This window comes from Pteropus alecto, unplaced genomic scaffold, assembly GCF_000325575.1.
Source record: "Pteropus alecto unplaced genomic scaffold, ASM32557v1 scaffold30, whole genome shotgun sequence".
In the NCBI taxonomy this organism is placed as follows: Eukaryota; Metazoa; Chordata; class Mammalia; order Chiroptera; family Pteropodidae; genus Pteropus; species Pteropus alecto.
In genome coordinates, this window is record NW_006429782.1 from 2894380 (window position 1) to 2920473 (window position 26094).

General features: G+C 56.8%; 2 protein-coding genes and 2 long non-coding RNA genes across 5 annotated transcripts in view; 2 read left to right on the top strand and 2 right to left on the bottom strand.

Annotated features, from left to right (window-relative positions):
* Positions 1 to 3730: 3730 nt before the first annotated feature.
* Positions 3731 to 6245, bottom strand: LOC107195296. 2 transcript variants are annotated; one of them, XR_003044753.1, is made up of 4 exons: positions 6040 to 6245; positions 5539 to 5718; positions 5211 to 5405; positions 3731 to 4004 (listed from the first exon to the last, which is right to left on the bottom strand). It is a non-coding gene; the product is annotated as an uncharacterized LOC107195296 (long non-coding RNA). The 2 variants fall into 2 exon arrangements; XR_003044752.1 differs by having other exon boundaries at positions 3731 to 4007; positions 5539 to 5738; positions 6040 to 6239.
* Positions 6246 to 6360: 115 nt separating this feature from the next.
* Positions 6361 to 13764, top strand: FEM1A (fem-1 homolog A). Its single transcript, XM_006904117.3, has one exon. It carries the CDS (start codon positions 6660 to 6662, stop codon positions 8652 to 8654), a length of 1995 nt encoding a protein of 664 aa, XP_006904179.1. The 5' UTR covers positions 6361 to 6659; the 3' UTR covers positions 8655 to 13764.
* A 5462-nt stretch (positions 13765 to 19226) lies between these two features.
* Positions 19227 to 25655, bottom strand: TICAM1 (toll like receptor adaptor molecule 1). The gene is made up of 2 exons (XM_006904118.3): positions 25461 to 25655; positions 19227 to 21766 (listed from the first exon to the last, which is right to left on the bottom strand). The coding sequence occupies exon 2, from the start codon at positions 21624 to 21626 to the stop codon at positions 19542 to 19544; it is 2085 nt and encodes a 694-aa protein (XP_006904180.1). The 5' UTR covers positions 21627 to 21766; positions 25461 to 25655; the 3' UTR covers positions 19227 to 19541.
* LOC112475610 overlaps positions 25640 to 26094 on the top strand; it is a 4355-nt gene continuing 3900 nt past the window's right edge. The window contains exon 1 of the long non-coding RNA XR_003044770.1: positions 25640 to 25746. This is a non-coding gene — a long non-coding RNA (uncharacterized LOC112475610). The remainder of the gene's footprint in view (positions 25747 to 26094) is intronic.

The window sequence follows — 26094 nt, forward strand, 5'->3', positions numbered from 1 at the left end:
AGCATTCACATATTTTTTTTGAAAAAAAAAAAAGTCCCCCAGATACTGCCCTTTAGGGACTCCCGCGGGAGAGGAGGTTCTGCCCTGGTATTTCTACGTGTCTCCCCCTGGGTGTCTCCCAACCACTCCGGATTAATCGTTTCAAACCAAAAACCCAGCCAACCCAGCCCCCAGTTCACCCCTCCCTCCATGTTCCCACTGATGTGGCAGCCCCTCCACATCCCAGAGTCCCTCCCCTCCTCATCGACCCCTGTATTCACCAAGGCAAGTAATTCTGGGCAGACCTGGCCTCTTCTCCACCTTTCTGCCTCCATCGCTGCCTGGTCACCTAACGGCCTCTTCCCCGCTTCCTAAAACACACACAGCCAATTCATTCTCCGCACACAGCGAGTGGTCTTTCTAGAACACAAACTGATCAAGTCCCACCCTTGCCTTTAACCTTTTCAAGATTCCCACTGCCTGCATGATAATATTCAAATGTCCTCACCTGGCCTGATCTGGCCCTTTTCCGATGAGAGTATATCATTTTCCAGCTCACTCAACAGCTCACCCACCCAGGGCCGCCTCTGGCTTGGATGCCCCCAGGAAGCCCACAGAGAAGGCAGATTCTTAGGTCCCCCCCAGGGTCAGTAAGCCGCAGGTAGGGCCAGCCCCAGGACCTGCATTTTGACCAACTTCCCTAGTGACTCTTACTTAGGGGACTCCTTCCTTTGATTGAAAAAACTTTGGAAAAAAAAAAAAACCCCACTAACCTTTTATTTCTCCCAAAGACCTCTGAAAGGGGGCACTTCAGCTAATCTTACCAGTTTCATCTTTACGCACCCCCACGCCCAGCTCAGAGCTAGCACTCAATATGTAGCCAGCTGAGATGTAAATGCTGGTGTCTGAGCTTGTCGTCAGACGTAGAAACACGGAGGTCCACAGACACTTATAAAGATGGGTCACCACAGACAGCGGACATCTGAATTGAAGGTACGACCCATTGAGCTATCTTATTACATTGGGTCCGTGTCCAATTATCTTAACTTGAGGTTCCATGAAAGTGGGGTCTGAGACGAAGACCCAGTGTGTGGGTTATTTGTGGGGTGATTCCAGAAAGTAGGAGCGAAGGGTCCAGAGAGTGAGGCGAAGCCACGGGGGCAGCAGTGTGCGGGGATCTCGTCCAGTCACTCCAACAGACTCATAAGGTAGCCGTGGCTGAAACCGAAGGGAAGTTTCTTTTCTCCCCTTTGACTCAGCAATTCCGTGTCCGGGTTTACACAGATGAGAAATGAGTATCTCCACACACCGAAGGGAGGAAGGGACACAGGGACCCATTTCAGAGGCCGATCAGTTCCTCTAGGGCAATTGATTAAGTCCACACCTGGACCACTTCCCTTATCACCTCTCATACTCGAGGGCCACTAGGCACCTGCTTTGATTGCCCCAGGGCCAGGAACCAGGCAACCAGGGACAGCCCTATTGTCCCGGAGCCTGGGAAATTATTCAAATTAGCCAGTTCCAGAAAGCCCCACCCACCTGTCACACAGAAGCGACTCCTAGAGCTCCTGTTTACTGTTATTGTCCCTGGTGCAAGCCTTGTGTCCTCTCGTTTGGAGCTCCAAGTAACAGAGTTATTTCTTCTACGCAAGTGTCACCGTGTTGTGTCCCGCCATCAAAAAACCTTTAAATCTCAAAAAAATCCACACAACACAAAATTGGCATTTTAACGATCTTAAAGTGAAAATTCAGTGGCATTTAGTACACTCACAGAGTTCTGTAACCATCACCACTGCCTACTTCCAGAACATTCCATCAGCCCAAAAGGAACCCCGTGCCTGCTAAGCGGTCACTCCCCATACCCCTTTCCCTGCAGCCCCTGGCAACCCCAAACGTGTTTTCTGTCTCGGTGGCCTGCCCGTTGTAGACAGTTCACACAAACTGAATCACACGCCGTGTGGCCTGTTGTGTCTGGCTTCCCACTGAGCATCGTGTTTTCAAGGTTCGACCACATGGTAGTGTATGTCAGTGCTCATTCCTTTTTTATGGCTGAATAATATTCCACTGGATGGATATATTAGTTTTTTTCCCCCAGACACTGTTTTAAATAGCTTTAGATACATTTCCTACTATGAGGTAAATGTCATTATTATACCCCATTTTATAGGAGAGGAAACTGAGGCTCAGGGAGGTAAAGCAACTTGCTCAAGGTTGCACAGCCAGTGCGTGGCAGAGCCAGGATCTGAATGTGGGCAGTCTGCATCCCGGGTCTGCATTTTGAACCTACCTTATGCCCTTCTCACAGTTTGGCACACATAGGGTGGCAGTTGTGACATGTCCATCTGTCATTTCCACAGGGGAGGAGGCCAAGATGCAGACAGGAGCGGAGACTTGTGGTCGCACAGCGAGTCATCTCCAGCAAGGACTGCAGAGGGGTGATGAGGGCAGAACTCGGATGCTGTGTCGCTCCCTGGGATTCCAGCTGCGGTCACCTCCCACAGAGAGGGTTGGGGTCTGCCACAGAGAGCCAGAGCGCTGATTATATCCTGCACCTTAATGGGTCCTTCAAAAGAGAGTGGCTTGGGTTTCCATGACAACAGGCAGGCGGCATCACAAGGAGATAGCTGAGTTTCCTCCCCCAACCCACATCTGGCTCCAGAATCTGTTCTCTTCCATCCCTGCCTTTCTGGATCCAAGAAGCTCAGCCCGTGCTCAGTCCTGACCCAAGAGGGCAGCTGTGTGGGTGGTCGGCGCTCACCCCAGCTGGTAAGATCAGAGATCCCTCTGGCCCTGCGCCAAGCCAGTGACGGAGGGACGGACAGAAACAGCACACACTGGACACATGTGCAAAGTGAGGCAGACGGGACCGGGCACAGAGAAGGGGGGTCCCAGGGGACTCCACGTCACTCCGAGTTTCCCCAGTAACGTGACCAGCCGACTGAGGGGTTGGAGAAAACTCTGAGATGGAAATGCACAGGACTGGACAGGGCGAGACTTTTTAACTGAAACTGACCAGGCAGGTTACAGAATGTGCTCCTTGGGGCAGAGAGGGGACATCTGACAGACAGCAGGGGAGGCAATATGGAGAAAAATTCATCCTTGTTTATCCCACTGGCTTAGACTCAGTGATAATCGAGTGGTCCAGAGAAGGAAAGCACAAGAGGCTTGTGATGGCGAGTGTCTTTGACTTCCAGGGAGAGTAGCTATAATGGACGCTCCTGGGACAACGGAAGCGCTGGAATCCGAACGGAGGGTTCCATGACAGGGCTGGTCAGTGTCGAACATCCCGGTTCCGATCACGGAACTGTGCGTCTGTGAGAGAATGTTCTCATTCTTAGGGAACGCCCACCGAAGCATTTACGGGTAAAGGTTGTCAAGACTGTAACTTACTTCCTCAAATTAGTCGCAAAACATTATGTATCCATTGTGCGTATCTATATATGTGCATTACATTTTATCTTATATATCATATGAGTTTATATTTTATACATTACATAGTTTTATATGCTTTACACATATTATATAACATTATGTATTGTTATAAATTATACATCATATAATATAAACATGACATATTATATTATATGCTCACATTATGTATCATATTTATGTGCTTATATAATATATAATACATGTGTAACATATGGGGGTGACTGCTAATGGGGATGGGGTTTCCTTTTGGGGTGTTAAAAAGTTTTGGAACTAGGCGGTCGTCACACAACCCTGTGAGTGTACTAAACACGCTGAGGTGGACACTTCAATGTGGTGAATTTTATTTCCATTTTTAAAATTACAGACTCAAAGAAAAGTTCCTCTTGCTTGTTGCCACAGGGAGCAAGGCACTCCTGCTACTCAATAACCAAAGGAGGGTCACTTCTTAAGGCCCTCGATGAGAAAGAAAAAAATACATGTCATTGGATGCCACGGACGTCATCTCTGCCTCCACATAGCTCTCACAGCAAGTGCCTCTCTCTTTCCCCAAACTTCACGCATATGTGTGGCTTTCTTCACAATTCAGACTTCTGCTACTAAAAAAAACAAAAACAAAAAACAAAAAAACGGACACTTCACAGACAGCTATGAAAGTGTGTGGACAATGTCTGTTCATTACTCAGCAATGTCTTATCTTGAGGGAAAAATCAATAAGACTTTGTTAAAATGTCCTTTTCATAGACGTGTTTAGCTCTGAATCTCTCATCAATTGTGTAATTAATTCAGGGACTTTTAAAGAGAAGGGAGTGTCCCTTCATCTTTGGAGAATTCCCCTAAGATGCTGTCTTGTAGATGTGGAGTGATCGGTGAGGTACCAAATGCTCCCTGTCCTTCGCCTGGGTCTTTGCTCCCGTGCAGGGTTTTAAGACGTCCACAAGCACTGTCACCCACATCTGACTCCCTTCCACTGAGAGCAGCGTCTGATTCTCCCCTCTGTAAGTGGGCTGGACTTATGGAGTTTCTTCCAGCAAACAGCATGGGGCTGGAGTGATGCTGAGTGACTGTCAAGCCTGAGTGACACCTCCTAAAGACTGTCTGCAAGTATAGTCACATTGAGGGTTAGGGATTCAACATATAAGTTTTGAGAGGACACAATTCACTCCACAGCAGTCGCTAAGCTTGGGGTACTTTGTTAAGCCGAAACAGATAACTAGAACGATATGGAACACTGTATTCACCGGCTGGTCACCGGCTGGGCTCCCTCGTCCCTGACCACACACCCTGACTTAAGTTATCTCCCCTGTTCAGATTCTGGGTTCTTGAGAACAGTGTCTGTCTGCTCACCGATACATCCTCAGCTTCCAGAATGTGGCCCAAAACATAGTAGGTGCTTAGAATATCAACAAATATGTCTAAATGAATGAAACGAAGACGTATAAAAATACCTCAGTCCGAGCTAAACGGCATAGATCTATCTAGTCCCTTCAAGGACGCACTGAGACTGTTCCTTAGAAACTAAACGATGGCATACTTCCCCAATGAACAGACAGTTTCCAGGAGAGAGGAAACAGCCATAGTAAACAAACTCCTGGGGAACTGTGTGATTTGGTTAGTAATTATAGACATGCAAATTAAAGCCACAAGCTACATTTAACACGGTTCCAGTTACTACTGCTGGATCATAAGCTACTCCAAAACGTACAGGCTTAGAACAATCATTTTCTTATATGTCACGGATTCTGTAGGTCAGGGATTTGGGCAGGGCTCAGCTAGGAGGGGGCTGGCACATCTTCTGTTACCTGTGGATGGTGTCAGCTGGTGGATGGCTGGTTTGGAAGGTCCAAAACAGCTTCACTCACAGCAGGGACCCCCCACAGGGGATGCTTGGACGGCTGGTCTCAGCTGGGATGGTGGACCCGAGGGTCTACACGTGATCTATCTCTCATGATGGTCTCGACTTCTTTCATGGTGTCTGGCTTTCCTAGAGTGGGCACCTCAAGAGAAGAGGAAAGCTGGTGACCTTTTATGCCTTAACCTCAGAAATCCCAGGGCCACTTCTGCCCTACTCTATAGGTGAAAGCAACCATGAGTCCACCCACATTCAAGGGAAGGGGACGTAGTCCTCACCTCTCATGAGAGAAGGATCAGGGACCAATCGCACTGTGAAGATCTGGAGCCCGCATCTGCATAAAAATGGACCAACCGGGGATGGGGATCGGTTCTCTTCTCTCTATAAGCCGGTTTCTCCTCCGCCTCCACGGAGGGCACTTTCGGTTTCCTTCTAAGACTGAGTTTCCCCAGCAGGAGCTGTAACACCAGAATTGAAGCTGCAAGAGGGACCTCGCTGGAGCCGCTCCGGAGCCACTGGACTGGCAGTCTCACGCCTAAGCTGTCACCTCACAGCCAAGCCCCTCCACAGCCGAACTATATTACAATTAGGCTGTTTTCACTAAATTGTCTTCCCCCCCTTTACAGCACCCCGAGGATTCCTGGTGGCATCGAATTGGTGGCACCAGTTGACAGTATTAACGGGTGAGGGAATGAAAAAAATAAATGAATGAGAAGCAAGTGAGCACAGGAGACTAACCCTTAGAGCCACCTGTACCGACCACCCCCTAACATCCTTACCCCGTAGGCTTTCCCACTTCTCCCGAGCACCTCCTGTCGGTGAGCTGCGGCGCCTGGCCCAGCCCGAATCAGACCGCTTGGCCGTCTTAGCCTTCGTTCTCTCTCCCAATTGGCTCCGAGTTGCTCCCGATGCCTTTTGGGGACTGTGGTCCTTTGGCCCTCGTCCGTATTTCCTGTCGGCTCGGGCATTCAGGCAGCCACCGGAAGTGCTTAACCAAGCACAAGCTATCGCGATGGCATTGCATCACGGGAATTGCTGTCCTCCTATTGAGTTTCCTCCACATTCCGCTGAAGGTAGAACGACAATTCCCACCATGCACCACGCTACAAGATTCCCCGAGTGTAGCCCGTGAGCTCTTGGGAGATGTAGTCTTCAAACCTCACAGCCTCTTCTCTATCTTGCGGAGTGGGCAGGCTCAGAGGACTACATCTCCCTGCGCGCTTCCATTAGCCAAAGGGCGCCAGGCTGCGGCAGCCATTTCGTTCCGCCCGAGGAGCCTCTAAGATGGCGGCGGGGGGAACGGTGAAGGTTGCTGCCTACCCCTCGGGGCTCTAGTCCGCCGTCTCGCCATCCTCCTGTATCCTGGCGGCCGGCCCATGGCCTGGTGGAGGCCCCGATCATGGACCTCCGCACCGCCGTGTACAACGCCGCCCGCGACGGCAAGCTTCAGCTGCTTCAAAAGCTGCTTAGCGGCCGGAGCCGGGAGGAGCTGGATGAGCTGACGGGCGAGGTGGCCGGCGGGGGGACGCCGCTGCTCATTGCCGCCCGCTACGGCCACCTGGATGTGGTCGAGTACCTGGTGGATCGGTGCGGCGCGAGCGTGGAGGCGGGCGGCTCGGTGCACTTCGACGGCGAGACCATCGAGGGCGCGCCGCCGCTGTGGGCCGCCTCGGCCGCCGGCCACCTGGACGTGGTGCGGAGCCTGCTGCGCCGCGGGGCCTCGGTGAACCGCACCACGCGCACCAACTCCACGCCCCTGCGCGCCGCCTGCTTCGACGGGCACCTGGAGGTGGTGCGCTACCTGGTGGGCGAGCACCAGGCCGACCTGGAGGTGGCCAACCGCCACGGGCACACGTGCCTCATGATCTCCTGTTACAAGGGCCACCGTGAGATCGCCCGCTACCTGCTGGAGCAGGGCGCCCAGGTGAACCGGCGCAGCGCCAAGGGCAACACGGCCCTGCACGACTGCGCCGAGTCCGGCAGCCTGGAAATCCTGCAGCTGCTGCTCGGGTGCAAAGCCCGCATGGAACGCGACGGCTACGGCATGACCCCGCTGCTGGCGGCCAGCGTGACCGGCCACACCAACATCGTGGAGTACCTCATCCAGGAGCAGCCTGCCGGGGAGGAGGCGCGGCCAGCGCTGGCGGGAGAAGGCCCCGCCACCGGCCCGGGATGCGTGCAGCCCCAGGGGGCCAGCTGCTGCACCTCCTCCCCGGAGGAAGCGCTCAGTGGCGAAGTTTATGAGAGCTGCTGCCCCACCAGCCGGGAAGCTGCCGTGGAAGCCTTGGAATTGTTGGGAGCCACATACGTGGATAAGAAGCGGGACCTGCTCGGGGCCCTGAAACACTGGAGGCGGGCTATGGAGCTTCGTCACCAGGGGGGCGCGTATCTGCCCAAACCCGAACCCCCGCAGCTGGTCCTGGCCTACGACTACTCCAGGGAGGTGAACACCGCCGAAGAATTGGAGGCGCTCATAACCGACCCGGACGAGATGCGCATGCAGGCCCTGTTGATCCGAGAGCGCATCCTGGGTCCCTCTCACCCAGACACTTCCTATTACATCCGTTACAGGGGCGCGGTGTACGCCGACTCGGGCAACTTCGAGCGCTGCATCCGCCTGTGGAAGTACGCCCTGGACATGCAGCAGAACAATCTGGAGCCGCTGAGTCCCATGACCGCCAGTAGCTTCCTCTCCTTTGCGGAACTCTTCTCTTACGTTCTTCAGGACCGGGCAGCCAAGGGCAGCCTGGGCACGCAGATAGGCTTTGCAGACCTCATGGGGGTGCTCTGCAAAGGGGTCCGGGAGGTGGAGCGGGCCCTGCAGCTGCCCAAGGAGCCCGGGGACTCGGCCCAGTTCACCAAGGCCCTGGCCATCATCCTCCACCTGCTCTACCTGTTGGAGAAGGTGGAGTGCACGCCGGACCAGGAGCATCTGAAGCACCAGACCGTGTACCGGCTGCTGAAGTGTGCCCCCCGGGGCAAGAACGGCTTCACCCCCCTGCACATGGCTGTGGACAAGGAAACCACGAACGTGGGCCGCTACCCGGTGGGCCGGTTCCCCTCCCTCCAGGTGGTCAGGGTGCTGCTCGACTGCGGGGCCGACCCAGACAGCCGGGACTTTGACAACAACACCCCGCTGCACGTCGCGGCCCAGAACAGCTGCCCGGGGATCATGAACACCCTGATCGAAGCCGGCGCCCACATGGACGCCACCAACGCCTTCAAGAAAACGGCCTACGAGCTGCTGGATGAGAAGCTGCTGGCCAAGAGCACCATCCAGCCCTTCAATTACGTCACCCTGCAGTGCCTTGCAGCCCGCGCCCTGGACAAGAACAAGGTCCCCTACAAGGGCTTCATCCCCGAGGAGCTGGAGGCTTTCATCGAGCTGCACTAACGGGGTTCCTAGAGGGGGAAGCCGGGAGAGGTGTAGGCCACGCCTGACCTTGCCCTCTCGTGAGCGCCTCCAGTGGCAGGAAACGGGAGAAGGGCTGTCCCGCCTCCGCGGGGAGAGCGGAGGGCGTCAGCGTTGGTGCTGGAAGCCTTCAGGGTCGCGAGCTCGGAGATCCTCTTCCTCCAGGAGCGCAGCCATCCTCAACTGGGACGAGACGCATGGCCGTCCACACGTCCCCCGCGCCTGGGTCTCGGGAGATCGCGCCTTCCTCCCGAGAGGCAGAGGGATTGACGCCATTGCCTCCCTCCCCGCGAGAAACGGAGAGAAGCTGAGTCGGTCGGCCGTGGCCGGGGAGCCCCAGCCGCCTAGCGCCGTTGGACTGGGGCCCCCCCACCCCGAGGCGGAGAGGCGGAGCCCCAAGAGGCCAGTCCTCCTCCCGCCTCCAGCAGGGGGCGCCCCGCTCGCTCTGACCCCCGCGGTGGGAGCCGGCAGGGCGCTGCCCAGGGCAGCCTGCCGGCGGCGTGGCTTTCAGCTGGTGTGGTGTGCAGTTTATTTAGTAGGCGGGCAGGTTAGGCATCGCACGGAAGTCCTGAGGTTCTGCTGCCATTTTTTTTTTTTTCCTCAGAATTTGAACTTTTCTTTAAGACTTGATAAGTCGATTTCACGCACCGAGGGTCTCATTGTGCCCGCGCTGGGTGAGGAAGGTAGAGCGTGGTGTCGGTCCCCAGAACGCGGGTGACTGTGCTCTTCTTAAAACTTCCCTCGTTTGCCTTTTGGGCCTCGGGTATGGCCATCGTCATCAGAGAAGTATTTTTTTAAACGAGGTGCAGGCCAGACGCCCAAGAAGCTGAGCCTGAGCCGTGGGTTTTCCCGAGGGAGAACCGGCAGGGTCGGTCTGAGGCTTGGGCTTCTCGGGTCCTGGGTTAGACCCGCAGGCCGCTTCAGCCCCGTCGCTCACGCACAGGGGTTTCGTTGCGGGCAGCCACCCCTCCAGCTGCTCAGGGACCACACTCGGGTCTTCCTGAGAAAACCGCAAGTGCGGCCACGTGAGACGCTGAGTGCTGGGAGCTGGGGTCACGCAAGAGTCGCGGCTCCCCATCACTCGGGGCGAAAAGTGCCTCCACGAGAGCCTGGCGTGGGGAGCCTCGCCTCGGGCCGGGGCTGCGTGCGCCCCGCAGGCCGGAGGGGGCTCTTCTCAGCCTGTTGGGAGAGCAGTTACTAGCAGAAGGGGACAGGCTCAGAAGGTCACACTCAGGAGAGCGGCGTCCGCGTCCCACGCCTCTCTCGAAGCCTTGTCGGGTGGCGGCTGCGTGGAGGCCTTCGGGAGCCGCGGCGGCGCCCTGGGCGCTCCGCCCCCCGAGGAAACGGCCCGCGTGGGTTTGCAGTGCTAGGTAGGGTGTTTCTCATTGACAGGGCCAGGTTGTACCTTCCGTCGGGGCGGGATTCGCGCTACTGTCCCGCAGCACGGAATAAAGTGAGGCCGCTGAAACCGCGAGTCCTGGCGCTGATGTTTAGGTCATTAAAAACACGACCCTCGAAGAGAAGCACCCGACAGGTTCTGGGGCAGCAGGGGGGGCGGGGCGGGAGAGGTGGGTAACCGAGAGCGAGAGGCCGTGGCGCCCACGGTGGACGCAGAGGACCCGCCCAGGGCCGCCGTCTGGGACGACAGGCGTTTGTCTTTACGTGCCGGAGCTCTGTGTAAGATTTCATTCAGAAATCGCGTGTCACTACATGCAAAAGCAAAAGCCACCGACTTAGTCCAGACTCCACTTCGCGGTAAGGTCGCCCCAGAGAAGACGGTGCCTCGGCCCTTCTGAAGGGCGAGGAGGGCCTGAGAAAACAGGAAGGCCCCGGACTCGGGGAGGCCCATTGCCGGGGCCGGTGCACGGCTCCCCCAGGAGGTCTGTCCGTGAACTTCGTGGGTTTCCTGGAGCTGGTTCCGCCTTAGGAAGAAAGTCTCCCCTCACCTCCCCACCTCCCTCCCACACTTTTTTCTCCCGCCACCTCACTGGTCAGATTCCGGTTTTCTGCACCCCAGCACAACCAGACCCCTCCCCGGGAAGCACTGCCCTGATAGCCGCTCGCTGAGCCTTCCCTGAGCACCTGCTGTGTGCGCGGTGAGTTCTGGGCCCCTTGGGGGCAAGGACTGAGCTGTTTGTTACTCCCGAGGTCGTGGATCTCGCTGCATCCTCGCCTCCTGCGGCATTGCAGGAGGCTGCGCTGCGGTGACGTTTCACGTCCAGCAGCGCGTCGCGCTGGAGGGTTCACAGTGTCCTGGTCCCACTGGGGGTCAGTGGCTCTCGATGGGCGCCGCCCCTGAGCTGCCGCGCGCGCTCGCCCTCCCTGAAGGAGCAGATTGCAAATTGGCAGGTGCTCGCGAGCCCTGTCCTCTCAGGAGACCCGTGACACTAGCAAAGCATTCGTCGAGCCCCGACTGTGCCGGCGCCATCCGGTGTCCCTAAGCGGGCACCCCGTACCCGGCATGTCAAGCAGGCGGCGTCATCCGCTTTTGCAGGCGGTGGGGGAAACGGGCTCGCCGAGGAGGAAAGCCGATCTGTGCCAAGTGCTCGCTTTACAAGCTCAGACCCGAGAGTCGTGACTTGGGCCTTAGACCCCCTAGTGAAAGCCACCCTAAAGCTTGGGCAGGTCTCAGGTGACGGTTTCTCCAGCAGGTCGGACCATTGGGAATGACCTGGTTCCTCCAGGGGTCCTGATACTGCAGGCCACAGGATGGGAGGCGTCTTCCTGCCCCCAGAGTCCTGAGGTACACTGGGTTTGGAGCCGTCAGCCAAGGGCGGGGCAGAAGGAGGAGCCCACCTCCCTGAAACATCTGTACCCCATGTAAAGGTGGGCTTGCGTAAAATGGAACAGATGCCGTCAAGGATGGCAAAAGCAAAAAATATCCTCCACGATGATAAAATCGTTACCTCCTATTTACCAGAGAAAAGACTGACCAAGCGACCTGCTCAAGCACGCGCAGCCAGGATGGTGACCCATGTCACAGAGTTGAGCAAACAGGTTTTCTCAGCCAGGGAGCATCTGGGTGGAGGGTGTCAGGAAGTACGCAGCTCACCCCATCGGTGGGACTTCCTCCCCACCCCCCCGTCACTTCCCACCCCGCTTCCTGCCTCCACAGAACTGAAGCCAGGGCCTGAAGCTCTGCCATTTGCTCATCGATTTAGTGCCTTTCTCAGACCTTTCAGACCCGTGAGAGTCTGTCTCAGTCGCTGCCGTGTCCTCATCACCCATGTGTTGAGCGAGTGACAAACAAATAGATGTAAGTCTCGTCTCCTGGCGTTCCAGCCCTCCTTGGACTGCTCGGGCAGAGCAAGGGACAGAGAGCGGGCCCTGATGGCTCGGCCACGTGCAGAGCCCGCTGCCCCCACAGGATTCCAGCACTGTCATCTGAGCAGTGTTTACAGGGAGGGGAGCGGAGTGTCCCAGCCAGAGGTTAAAGATAGCACAGCTCTGAATCACGTCGCAGGCCAGAAAAGTGAGGCGAGCGGCCCCTGGGACCAGCACCGCTGGCGCAGCGGGGAGTAAGCCCGTGTCCCTGGAGACATGACAGGCAGGGGCGGGGGTTCCCGTGGGAGATTCCGATAGGACCGGACAGAAGGTGGTTCCATCAAGTGGTTGCCACACGTGTCAGGCGGGCCCCAACCCAGATGTGGGCAGCACCACCCCTCCTGCGTGACCGGACCTTCCGTCCCATCCCCCCAGCATCTGTTTCTCACGGGTCACAGGAGAGACGTTGAACCTAGGCGTTGAAGAAGACACTTGAGACCCCCCAGTGCAACCCTCTCCCCCTGCCCTATGCCCTAATATCCTCTACTAAAAGCCCACAGAGCAATGATCATGATAAAATGTCACCTCCTTCGTGAAGCCCTTCTAGATAATCAGAAGTTCAGCCCCAGTGATTCCACATCACATCCCGCTTGTGTATTTCCATCTCAACCCTTAGAACCTTAACCTGCGTAATCATCTTTTTCTTCACACGCTTCTTTTGGTCATGGTGTCCCTTGCCTAGGATGTCAACCACACCAGCTCATTCTCTGCTGTGTTGCCAGTGCCTAAAAGAAGGCCTGATACAAAATGGCTCTCTAAGCATTTGTGGAATGAATACCCTGGCTCCTGAGGAGAGCGAGGAGGCCCGCGTGGCCAGGTCACAGTGAGCAAGGGAGAGTAGGAGGTCGGGGATTCAGGCAGATAGTGCCGGGCCTTGGGACCTTGGTGAACTGTTTGGGTTTTAACCTTATGGAGGTGGGCAGCTGTGGCAGTTTCAAGCCAAGGAGAGGAGTGACCTGATTCAAGCTTTGAGACCACTCTGGTCAAGGCTGGAGGAATGGATTGCAGGGGCGGGTCTGGAGACCAGGGGTTTGGGGAGGCTGTGCAGGTGTCCCAGTGAGCGTTGGCGGGAAAGGGGCTGGACCGAGTCAAGCCACAGGTAGGGGGAAGCGGACAGATGCCAGATCTGCTTTGGAGGTGGGCTGGCGAGAGCTGTTGATGCTTTGGGTTGAAGAATGAGCATCGAGAGGAAGAAACACATGGACTCCTAGGTTTTGAGCCAGAGCCAGTAGGTGGATGGATGGTGGGGCCGTTTAGCGGGCTGGAGAGAAATGGGAGCCAAGTTCTGGACTTGAGGTGGCTGTAGGGCCTCGTGGGAGCCCCACCGTAGCTGTCTCACTCTGTACACCCAGAGCCCAGGAAAGTGCCTAACACGTAGTAGGTGCTCAGTCAGTATTTGTTGACTAATAGAAGGCTCGCAGTCCCAGGGAAGATAGGCCTCTGAGTTGCTGAGTTGGCTTAGTGTTGACTTCTAAAGGACCTCAAACTCAGATGTCACTCAGGGCTGGTAGGTAACAGGCAGGTGGGCAGCTGTGACCTAGCTTCAGTCAAATCACAAAGAAAACTCTAGAAGATGTTTTGAAGTGAGCACAAAATAACATGAAAATGTGTAGGATGCAGCTAAAGCAGTGATAGAAATATGTAGTTTTAAATGTTTAGAAAAGAGGAAAAATAGAGAATGAATGACCTAAGGCAGGAGTCTACAAACTACGGCCTGTGGGCCAAATCCAGCCTCATTTTTGTAAATAAAGTTTTATTGGAACCAAAAGGTGTTTTTTTTTTTAAAGTTTAAATGAAATGAAACACCCAGTTGGGGGAGGGGTCTGGATTCAGCCCTCAGGCCACCAACTTGCCCTCAATCGTCTGATTTAGCAAGTTCCTCTTTCAGAGAAGAGCATGTTCATTGGGCAGGGCGAGTTAGTGGCGAGGACACAGGCCACGTGACGCTGGGAACACCGCTTTCCCTGAGCCTCGGTCTCATCTATAAAGTGAGGTAACTCCAGCAGCCACCCCAGCGTTGTGTAGAGGGTTGGGTGAGTTTGCCCATGAAAACAGCCTGGCACAAAGCGCTCAGCGGGCCACCTACTGTCTGCACGCCCACTTGTACATACAACACATGGATGAACTTAAAAAAAATTAGTTATCTGTTTATTTGCATTTTCTTAAGGAACAAAGCATAGCTAGCCCCCCGAACATGTGAGTTCACAGATATTAATACTGCAGGTGACCCAAGTTTAAAAACAAATATGAAAAATAAAAGACGAGTTCGTCGTATTTTATACAATTTTTTTTCCCCTGAGATAGAATTCACCTTATAAAGCGTACAATTCAGTGGCTTTTAGTGTAGTTGCGAGGTCTCCTGTGTAACCATCACCGCTATCTAATTCCAGGGAAAAAGGGAGTTCATTTTAAAGGCTCCTTGAAGAAAAATATCAAGCAACTCAAGGACTAGAAAAGAAATTTAACGAGAGGGCAGATGGCCGGCAGGGAGCGTGAGGATGTCAGGCAGGTGAGCAAGGTTCAGGAGTGAGCGGGAGGGTGCCAGACAGCGTCGCCCCCATCCTGGTGGCTTCTCAGACCCAGGAAGGGTGAGCCTGGCACACTCCAGTGCCCAGGTGCCAGCAGGGAAGGGGGATGCAGTTTACAGGGTGGGGACGGGCACGGGGCCCACTGAGCGCTCTGAGGGACCCCAGGGGAGCCTTGGGAAAGGGGGGGTTTGGGTGGCTCCTTTTCTTGGGAAGAAAACTTTTTTTCTTAACTTCCCTCGGAAATTGGAAACCCTGGGTGCTTCCCCGGGCTATAAAAAGGCCGTGTCCTCTGAGCAGGTTAAAAATAAAAACCCCCACCCAGGAACACCCGCGGCTGGGAGGAGGGGCTGAGGCGGCTGGGCGGCCGCAGGGGGTGGGGCTAGGCTCACTTTGGGGCCTGAGGTCTGTGTCCGCCCTCTCTGGGTTGTGGTCGTCAGCAGCATCACACTGCGGATTTCCAAAGACCCAGTTAACAGGGAGATTTATACAGCCGCTGTGTTATTTGTGGAGGGGGGCTGTTGGCATGGCTTGGAACTTGGCACTCTCTGGGGGTCCGTGCCCCTAGGGGCTCTCTTGGGAGGAACCCCCACCCCACGTTGGCGGGGAGAGAGTCTGGAAACACTGTCCGACAGCACCTCCTGGTGGCAGTGAACGCTATCGCTGCACCTGAGTCCCTGTGATAAACGAAGTATCTATGCTATTCTCCAGGCCCGGGGGACCCAGGCCCTCCACCGGGTCAGCCCGCTGCCCCCTCTCCATCCCTCGGAGGCACCAAGCGCCCTCCTGCCCCGAGGTCTTTGCACAGGCAGTCCCTTCTGCTTGGAATACATTTTCCTCCCAGGAGTACCCCGCTCCAGGAAGCCTCCCCGACACCAGCCCCTGCACCCCCTGCGTACCCCCGGCCCACGCAGGACCACGCAGGTTCTGACCACACAGAGAGGTGTCTGTCTCCCTCACAGAGCTGTGAGCCCCATGAATGTAGGAACAGAGTCTGCCATAGTCAACACCCCATCCCCTAAATCTGAAACCATCCCCCCCGGGCATACAGTAGGTGCTCAGTATATACTGTTCAATAAATGAATGAGCAGATAATGGGATGAATGAACTGCCTGCCCACAGGCAGCGAGGGGACGTGGAACCAAGAGGCTGTTTAAAGTCGGGCTGGAGCAGCATTTCTGATCCGTCACCGAGTGCCTGCCGTTAGGCCGGGCACTGGGATCCAGCAGGAAGTCAACGAACAAAGCTCTTCCTCGCGGAGAAGGGGGATGGCCGTGTCTGCGACAAGCAGTGACTTATTTTGTCCCCAAGCGCTAAGCGTTACGGAAAAGTGGAGCAGCGCTGGGCGAGCTGGTGGGTGTGATCGTAAGTGAATTTTAAATGGGGTGCTCAGAGAAGCCCCCATTGAGAGGGTGACTTTTGAGCAAAGACCTGGAGGAGGTGAGGAGGGAGCTATGTCGGTGTCTGGTGGAAGGGCGCCCCAGGCAGCGGGCACGGCCTGTGCAAAGGCCCTGGGGCAGGACGGTGTCTGGCGTGTGGGAGGAACAGCTTGGAGGCCCCCGTGGCTGGAGTGGAGTGGAATGGGGGGAGGGGAAGGGGGAGCGCAGGGAGGGGCCGGGGCAGGTCGTGCAGGGCCTCGCGGGCCGGGCCGTGGGGAGGACGTGGAGGGCTGTGGGTGGAGGAGGGACAGGGTGTGACTCGAGTGCCCGCCTGCGTCCTCTGACTGCTGCAGGGAGCAGGGATGGGATACAGATCTGTCCCACGAGGGTCTCCAGGCAGGAGGACTGGGTGGCTGGGGACCCGGAAGGGCCGGCAGCTTTACCCCGATTCCTCTTTGGGATCATTTGAATTCTGGACCATGGGAATGTATTCGACGTCCAACAGACAATCATTTTAAACACGCATCTCTCGACGGCATGTTTCGTGCGGCGCCTCGTTTGTTTGTGGGGGAGGCCGAGAGGTGGGAGAGGTCTGTCACCTCTTCTGTGTCTAGCCAGGCGATGGGCCAACCAGGTTGCATGGAGATGTAGATATATGAAATTCGAACGCAGCCCGCACTCCCTGTGTTCTGCCCAAGCCGAGCCTCAGCCTGGCATGTGCTGTGTGACACTCGGCAAAGGGCTACCCCCTCTGGGCCCACAGGGTGGGAGAACATTTACAAAACAGCTAATCATCGCAGAAAGATGTCGTTCCAAGCAGGGACACAGTTCTTGACTTCTGGAAACAAATCATCTGTTATTTATTCACATTTCACAGTTTTCCTTTTGGCCTAGAGGGGGCATGGGACTTCCACCCAGGCCCACGTGGGGCCTCCGGGCCGGTGGTGGCCACCAGGAGGCGCTGCAGAAGCAGGACTCGTGGCCCCGTAGGGTTGCCTTGTCCTGGCAGTCTCCCCTAGAGGCTTTTGCCATGCTCTGCCCACCTCCAGGGACACTTTTCCCAGCCCCTGGCTCATTCCTCAGGTCTGTTTACTTCCTCCTTCCAGAAGCTTCTCAATCCCACCCCGCTGGCCGAGGGTCTCCTTTGGGCTCCAACAGCCTCCTACATGTCCCCGTCACAGCCCCGATCACCCCATAATTGTGTGCCATGCCCTGTCCTGGCTTCTGAAAACACTGCAGTCACCAAGACAGGTCTGTCCCAGCATTCCCAGGGGGGACAGGGTGTGGCGGAGAAATCGCTAATTAACAAATAATGAAATAAAGAATATTTCAAAGAATTGAAAAATCGAGGCTGCTTATGGGCCAGAATCCAGTAGAGAGATGCCCAGCTCCGTCTCCTGCCCTTGAAGGCTACTTACATGCTGTGTGACCTCGGATAAGTGACTTGACCACCCTGGGCCTCAGTTTCCTCATCTGTATATTGGGGACAATGACAGTCTCCAGCTTCTGGGCTGTTGGGAGGATGAAACGTGCTCATCTGCCCTAGTCCCCTAGCTCCTGCCCTCACCCCTGCAGTCAGTCCTCTCTGTAGCACCTGAGTTAGGTCCCCACAGCCCTCCAGGGCTCCCCCTCCCTGGGTGGGGAAGCACAAGTCCTCCGTGTGGCCCACAAGGCCCTGCACAACCTGCCCTGTCCCCTCTCTCTCCCCCTGGCTCACTCCGCTCCAGCCACACGGCCCTCTCCTCGCTGTTCCTCCAACAAGCCAGGCACAGTCCTGCCCCAGGGCCTTTGCACAGGCTGTTTCCTCTGCCCAGATCCTCCTCACCCCGTCCCACCCAGTTCTTTCCATGGCCAGTTCCTCTTCTGCCAGGGCTTGGCCCCAGCACCACCCGAGAGGCCCCCCTGGCACCTGGGCCAAAGTTCTCCCTCCTGAGACACTCCCATCACCTCGCCCGGTTAATTTCTTCCAAAGTCTCTTCACTTTCTGAAATTGTCTTGCTTCCTCATTTGATGACTTATTCACTGCTCCCTTTCCTGCATCTCCAACTGAAGAGAGAGCGAGGGACGATCACATTCCCCGCTATGACACCCCAGTGCCTGGGAAAATCTAGGCACACTGTAGGCGCAGGAAATGTTGGGCAGATGAGCCAATGGCCTGTTCACTGCCACTGCCCAGTAAATTCGCAGCTAGCTCCAGACTCAAATCCTTGGTCTCCAGGACCCCGCCCTACCACACCCCATCCCGCCATGGAATCTGGTGTCGGGTTTCACTTCAGTTTGGCTGGAATCTAATCTCGGCTTTCCTCCCCAGGTTTCACTTCATCATGGCTGGGAGGGCGGGCGGGAGGGAGCAGAGCCCCAAACAAAACCTGAGTCAGCCACTAAAACTGCAAGTGGCACACAGCAGCCTGGGTGACTCACACCAGGCCTGCCCTTTGGGCTGGCGGGCATTGGAGGAAAGGGCACGCAGTCAGTGCTCAAATCAGGCAGCTGGGTGGAGGGAGCCTTCGGCTCGCTGGCTCGGCCCACCCAAATTCGTCCGCCTTGGGCCCTGTCATTTCCTCCGTTGGAAGTCTGGCTTCTTCGATTATCATCTCCCACTTCTGATTCACAGGACTTTCCGGAGCAGAATTCACCTTTTTGAGCCTCAGTTTTCCTCATGTGTAAAATGGGCCCAACCATAGAAGCTTCTACCTCGAAAGTTCATTTTGAGAGATTAAAATATGTATAGATATTTAAAACTTCCAGAATCGACAAGTGGTAAGTGCTCGACCTAATTAATTCTATTCTTCTTCTCAAGAAAAGATGAATCCCCTCCCCGCCAGGCACATGCAGTTTATGAGCCCTCAGACCATCGCTTCTGACGTGCTGATGACTCTGAAATTATAAACCCATTTCTCACATGAGAAAGCAGAGGCTCGGAATGGTGAAGACGCTTGCCCAAAACCACGCGGTGGGATCTGAGCCCAGCTTTGGTGGGGGCAACAAAGCAAGACCTGCCACCCCCCCACCCCACCCCCCAAAAAAACTGCAGGAGAAACTGCTCAATATCCCCCAGTGTCTTTTCTGCCCACCTCCGCTGGCATTAGAACCACTTTACGCAAAGCACGTGGCCCCTTGGAAGACTGCATTTCCCAGGTGGCCTTGCAGCGGGAGAGGAGCCATGTGACTATGTTCTGGCCAATGAAGTGAGCGAATGCGTGCAACTTCCCGTCCATGCCTGCAGGGGCAGAAGAGAGCTGCTCTTCCAGTTCCCTTTTTCGAGAAGTAGCCACATTTTTCTCTCACTAAATCGCAGAGCGGAGGTCTCCCAGAGGAGAACGGCGTTAGAGAAGCATTCAATAAATATTTATTATAATTAAAACAGCGTACTAATATCCCCCAGCCCATTCCCCACCACCACCATCCAGAGAGACAGAGACAGAGACAGAGAGGGAGGGAGGAGGGAGAGAGTCTGGCCTCTCGAGGGCCAGAAAGTCATGGGGCCCATATCACACAATTTCCTAAGTCGTGAAGGTGCCCCAGCAATGTCCTGAAAACAGCAGGTGACCCATGTTCCACTGCTCCCCCTGGAGATGGGGGGTAGGGGGGGTGTCTTCAAAGGGGGCCTGAGGTCAGGGTCATCGGGCTCTGTCACTCGGTCATTCTGCATCCTGTGTCTTGTCCTCAGGTGCCTGGGTCCCTCTCTGGTTCCACATATGGTTGTTGAGCCCCAGCTGCACCATTTGTGCGTGGTGGATTATGAGGGGCTGCAGCCCAGGGCTCTGAGGGGTCACAGGTGAAGCCTGCGGGAAGGCCGGGGGCTGCGGGAAGGCCGGTGGGGGGCTGTCAGCCAGCCATGGAGGCAGGGGTGACGGCTGATGGCCAGGCCAGGTAGGAAAAGGCAGCTGTGCTCCCAAGGGCCCTTGGCTTCCATGGGGCACCGAAGCCCCAGGGGGCAGCTGACTCCCAAATGTCATGTGGTTCCCAAAAGCTGCCTGGAGCTTCTCCATCTGCGCCTGCCAGGATAGGTAGGCCTGGAGGTGGGCTGAGTACGCGGCGTTCAACGCGGCTGCCTGCTGCCGTTCAACCTCCAGGTGCTGGCGCTGCTCCCGCAAGGCCCGGACATCCTGTTCCTTCTTCCAGGTGGCCTTATAGGCCCGCAGCTTCTGGGGCTTGAAGGTGCTGGCCACCTTCCTGGTGAAGATCTGAGAGTGCTCGTCCAGCCACACCAGGCTGGCGAGCAGGCTGCTAGTGTCAGGGCTGAGCTGGGCCAGGGAACTCTCCAGGGGCAGGAAAGGGACCACACAGTCTTGCCGCCCGTGCTGCATGAGGCTATTCATCAGTGAATGGCTCACTTTGTGCAGGCTCAGGCGACAGTCGAAGTTGGCAGTGAGCAGCAGGATGGTGAAGGCTGAGTGGTCTATGGCATCTTGCAGGCAGCTCAGCTCACCGCGCCCGGGCACCTCGAAGTCCTCGCAGAAGGTCGCCCCGTCGGGCACGCCCAGGGCCTCAAGCTTATCTCGGACGCGCAGGGCGATGTGCTCATCCGTCTTGGCGTGCAAGACCACAAAGCTGTAAAATTTCTTCTCCGACGACTCTAACTCGAGAGGAGGGGGACGCAGGTTTGGGGAGGCCAAGCGGGCGGGACCAGGGGTCGATGCAGAAGGGTCGGGAGGGGACGTCTTCGTGGCCGAGGGAGCCGATACGTATGGCTGGGCCGTCGGGGGGGTCGTGTCTTCTGTGGGAAGTTGTAGTGGCTTCTGGTCCTTGACAGGGCAGGCGTCTGTGGAGGGCACGGGGAGAGACTGGGGGGCTGGCGACACTTCCGTGCACTCCACTGGGTAGTGGGTGCCGGTGTCTGGAGCCTCACGTGGCTCGGACGGGCCAGCAGGGCTTGCGTCTGGGGCCACCTCAGGAAGCGGGAGGACGGGGCTGTTTGGTGACGCCGGGATGTTGGCTGTCCTCTCCGACGGGGGCCAGCTCATCTCCTCGGGCTCCTGGCACCCCATGGGCACAGGCCCGCACGCCGGGCTGGCCGGGGGCTCGTCACCCAGTTTGCTGGGCCTGCAGGGGCTGCGGGGCTGGCTGAGGACAGCCATGGTGGGCGACTGGCTAATATCCAAGCTGCTGGCCAGGGAGGCCAGGCTGCCGGTGGATCTCAGAGAGCGCCCTCTGCTCCAGCCCGACGGGCCCTCGATGGGCCGAGGCAGGCTGCGCGTCCCAGAGGGCGAAGGCGAGGATGGCGGGAGGCAGCCCAGATCAGAGCGGAGGGGCCGGAACTCCCCGGGGTCCCCGATGATGTGCCCCCCGCACCGGTTTCGGGCCTCCTCCTGGAGCTCCCCGAGCCGGGGGTCATCGCTGGAGCCGAAAGCCCGGAGGGCTGCCTGGTAGGCCACGTCCCGCATCGGGGCCGGGCACAGCCGCTCCTCAGCGAGCAGGTGGTACACCTGGGCCACGGCCCAGGACACGTCTGGGGGCTCCTCCGGGGCCTCGGCACTGCTGTCCATGCCGGCCCACTGGTGGGCCACGAGCCGGGCTGCCGCATCTGCCCTGAGGGCCTCCAGGGAGACCCTGGCCGCCGCCTCCTGGCCCAGTGTCAGGAGCACCATGGCGTGCAGGAGGTCTGCTCCCCGACAGCCTGGGCGCAGGGCCTTCAGCTTGCGCTGAAGAGACAGGAGCTTGTCCTGGCCTGCCGCATCTAGAAGGTCGAAGGCGCCGGAGAGCGACGGGCCAGTGCAGGCCATGGACACGGGTGGGTGTGGCCTCCGACGGCAGCAGAAGCTCTGGCTGGCGGAGGCATGTTCTGCACCGCCCGCCTTCCCGCAGGTCCGGTGTCGCCTACCGGCTCACGGTCCCCTGTCTCATGGGGAATGCTGGAGCAGACCTGCAGAAAGCCGGAAACGCACAGTTACCACCAGGAAGGGGGCGGCCCAGAGACCACCCACCCCCGCCCCCACCGCCTGCTTTCCAAGGTCGCCATGACCTGTCGTAGCAGGGGGACCTTGGGCAAGACATGTCACTTCCCCCAACCTCAAGAGGATAGCAGCTGACAGGTACCTGGTGTCACCCAAGAGGTAGACACTACTATTTTCCCCATTTGCAGATGAAGAAAGTGGGTCAGAGACGTGAAGGCACTTGCCCAAAGTCACACAGCCAGTGAAAGACAGAGCTGGGATTCGAACCCAAGCAATCTGGCTCCAGAGGTCGTGTGCCTAACCACAAGACTACACAGCCTGTTAGGATGATAACAAGCCCACGTAGGGGACCGCTTCGGGCTGTGTCAATGCATGGAATGTTCCGAAGCCGTCGACCGAAAGTCAGTAGGTGCTCAATACACATTTGAAAGGGAAACAGTCGGCCTCCTGGGAGGTCCCAGTGCCCCCACAACTGGTCTTCACAGCCTTGGGTAGTCCTTTCAACATGGCGCCACCGAGAGAATATGTGATGGGGTGTCACTCGTGACATCAGGTTATAAAATGCACTGGCTTTCTTCTTGGTCATTCTCTGTCTCTGTCACGCCATGTTGTAAGCCATGTTGCAAGCAGCCCTCTGAAGAGGCCCCCACGGAGAGGAACTGTGGCCTCCTGCCACCAGCTACGTGAGGGATTCCCAGTGACTCCAGCCGCAGCCGAGAACTTAACTGTGACCTCAGAGAGGCTCTGAGACAGAACCACCCCCCTATCTGTTCCCAGACTCTGTGTGCAATCATAAATGTTTATTGATTTTCAGCCACAGAGTTCTGGGGTGATTTGTTACGCAGTGATAGCTAACCGATATAAGTAGCATTGTTAGTACGGTGTGCTAACCATCGCTGCCTGCTGGCTCTATGCCTAACAGAGCTGCCAAGCCATTTGGAGGCTATTTCTTCCTCTTTCCAGTTCTCAAAAAATGTCATGCCGATTTCCACTGCAGGCTCTTTGCAGGCGCGGAGCGCCTTAGCCCCAGACCTTTGCCTCAGCGACCTTACTCTCACCGCTCAGCTCTGAGGTACAGCGGCACGGCCACCCCAGCTCCCCATTACCAGTCTCTCTCCTACCCTGTTTCTCCCACAACAGAATTCGCCACTGGGCAGACTTTTCTCGTGTGCTGAACCTTTCGCCTTCTGATGGTGGGCATCAGAGGGTCACTGAACCGCAGAACAGGTCCCTAACGCACACATTTGCTGAATGAATGAATGCACGAGGCCAGTACTCACATCTTCCCACTGTATGCAGAGAAAACAGGCACAGAGAAGGCCTTTCCAAGAGGGAGGGCATCCCAGACTCCATAATTTAAGTCACCAGGTGCTCAAAGCAAGTCATGTTCAGACTTGGGAGAAACACGGCCTTAGGGCCATCCCAAGGGGCCAAGAGCTCTGCATCTGCCCATCAGCTGGGCGGGGCTGAGGCCTTCTGCCTGTCCCGCCCTAGTAGCCATCCTAGTACCCACCTGGGGTGAGACCTTGCAGGCTAGAGCAGCGCTTCACAGCTGGGACAACTCCGTCCCCCCCGGGGGGAACTAGGCAATGTCTGGGGACACTTCTGGTTGTCACAACTGCTGGGTGGAGGCCAGAGAGGCTGTTCCACGCCCTGTAGGGCCCAGCATGGCCCCCACAGGGGACGATCGGGCCCCAAACGCTGCCAAGAGCTGACGCTGAGGGACCCCAGTCCAGACCAAGAGTTAATTCGTTGATTGATCCCCATTTGCTGATAAATCCCAGACCTCGTTGTATAAATGATTCAAATTTTTTTTTTTTAATTCGTTTTGGGCAGATGTCACGTGGTATCCTGGGGCCAGGGGGCCAAGGTCGGCAATTCCAGGAAGTCAGATGCGGGGCAGAGGGCATGGGGAGAGCCGGTGTCAGGTGGTGGAGGCACCAGGGGGCATGATCGAGCAGACAGCAGATGAGAGCAGAGGAGAGGGGTTCGGGGCGAGACGCACGGGGGTCATTCGCTGTCCGGCTGTTTGAGAACAGGGAGGGGCACGGCAGAGACCCAAACGATGGAGCTGACTTTCTCGTGTGGGGGACAGGAAATCAACAAGTAAATGAGTGAAATTCTCAGTATAACGCTCTGATGAACGTCATGGAGAAACATAATGGGGGAAACGGGGTCCACAAATGCCCAGAATTGGGGGTGGGAGTTTGCACTTTTAAACGCCGTGGTCGGGAAGGCCTCAACGAGAAGAGAGATTCCAACGAGACATAAAACAGGGAGAGACTGACCCATGGGGTCATCTGAGGGAAGAGACTTCCAGGAAGTGGGAACAGCCCATGCAAAGGCCCTGGGGCAGGACCGTGCCTGGAGCGCTGGAGGAACAGCGAGGAGGCCTGTGTGGCTGGAGCAGAGTGAGAGGGAGGGCAGGGAGGGGGCGGGGCAAGTCGAGCAGGGCCTTGTGGGCCAGAGGAGGACTTGAGGTTTTACCCTCAGGGAGGTGGGAGCCCTGAAGGCCGATGGACAGAGGAGGGTCAGGACCCGACTCAGGGGGCTCACAGGCCGGAGGGGCTACTGCAGAGAGGACAGACTGTTGAGGGCAAGGACGAGCAGGGGAGCTGGGGACCAAGGTAGAGGTGACCGCTGGTTCAGGCAAGCAAGGACGGGGCCTGGACCAGGTGGTGATCCAGGTGAGGAAGGATGGGAATGTTGGATCTGTGGATAATTTGGAGACTGGAGGAGGCAAGCAGGACAGTTGATCTTGAGGAAGGATGGGAATGTTGGATCTGGGGATAATTTGGAGACTGGAGGAGGCAAGCAGGGCACTTGAGTTTTCGGCATGAATGTTCGAGACTGGGACAATGTGGGAGGAGCTGGTTTGGGGTCAGGAGGGAGTAATCGAGAGTTGTTTTAGGCATGATTCATTTGATAAAGTCCTCCCTGCAGTCCTCCCTCCTTCTCTCCCTCCCTTCACCTCCTCCCACTTCCCCCGACTCCCTCGGATCCAGCCACACCTTCTTTAAACATACTGGATCCTGCCTCAGGGACTTTGCACCTGCCGGTCCTGCAGCCTAGAACACCCCCAGATAGCCACAAGGCTGGCTCCCTCATCCTCTTCGGCTCTCGGGCTCGAATGTCACCTCCTTGTCAAGGTCCGACCTTGCCGCCCTGCTTAACATTGAACCCCATTCACCTACACTCCCCGCTTTTTTTTATTTTTCTCCTTTCGACTTCTCGCCACCTGACACTATGGAGTTTCCTCGCTCCCTGTTGAATACGCAGTGCTTCCTACTGAAGCACCACGAAAACAGGGATGTTCGTCTGTCTGATTCACAGCTGTACCTCTGGTGACTGGCACCCAGTAGGGGCTTCATACTGACTGAATAAATCGACAAATAGAACAGCACCTGGCACACAGTAAGTGCTCAAAAGATGTTTCCTGTTTGAATCCCCTCTACCCAACAAGACGAGAAGTCTAATCTGCCCCCACCAGGACTGGCACATAGTAGGGGCACAATTCACTCTTTTTGGCTAATAAGGAAATGTTACGAGACCTGGAAAGCAAAACATAGCCAGACTGCCTCTGAACAAATATGGAAAACTGAAGGGGTGTGTAGTCAACAAGCGTTGATGGAGCACCTACTATGCGCAGGCATGTTCCCTCACCTGGATCCGTGGAATCCTGAGGCCAGGCCACCGGGTGAGCCGCGGGATATCCGCCCTCTGCATTTTGCACACATCGCTGTGAGCATTCACAGGTTTTGCTGGTTGTCTTGGAGGGCAGTACTTGGTCCCTCCCGTGTGCCCAGCATACTGAACAGTGTCTCCTGCACACAGCGGGTGCTCCATAAACACTTGCTGAAGAATGAACGGGTGCCCCTCCGTCAGGGGAGGAAACAGGCCCAGGCAGTTCCCTAAGGCCCTCTCTGCCTTAGCCGCAAGGAGAGAGAAGGTAGGGGGTGGGGCGTGGGCAGGGGAGTGTGCCCGGACGACTGCCCGGAGGCCCCAGGGAAAGGTGGGGACCCAGGGCCCCGCAGGGGCTCAGGGGAGGGGCTGTGGAGGCAGCGGGGGCGGCGCTCCCGGCCCAGGAGGAACAGGGGCCCGGGGCCGAGAACTCTGCCAGACTTGCGGAGAAATCGGAAACCCGGAAAGAAATGGAGGGCTCGGGAAGGAATTCGGGGTGTGGGGGCGTTGGCGAGGACCCGGGTCACCGGCGAGGGCAGCTGGAGCCTTGAGCGGCACCCGGCACACAGCGCGCGGACGCCAGAGGCTCCGGCGGCCGGGGCGGCGGGCCTCGGCC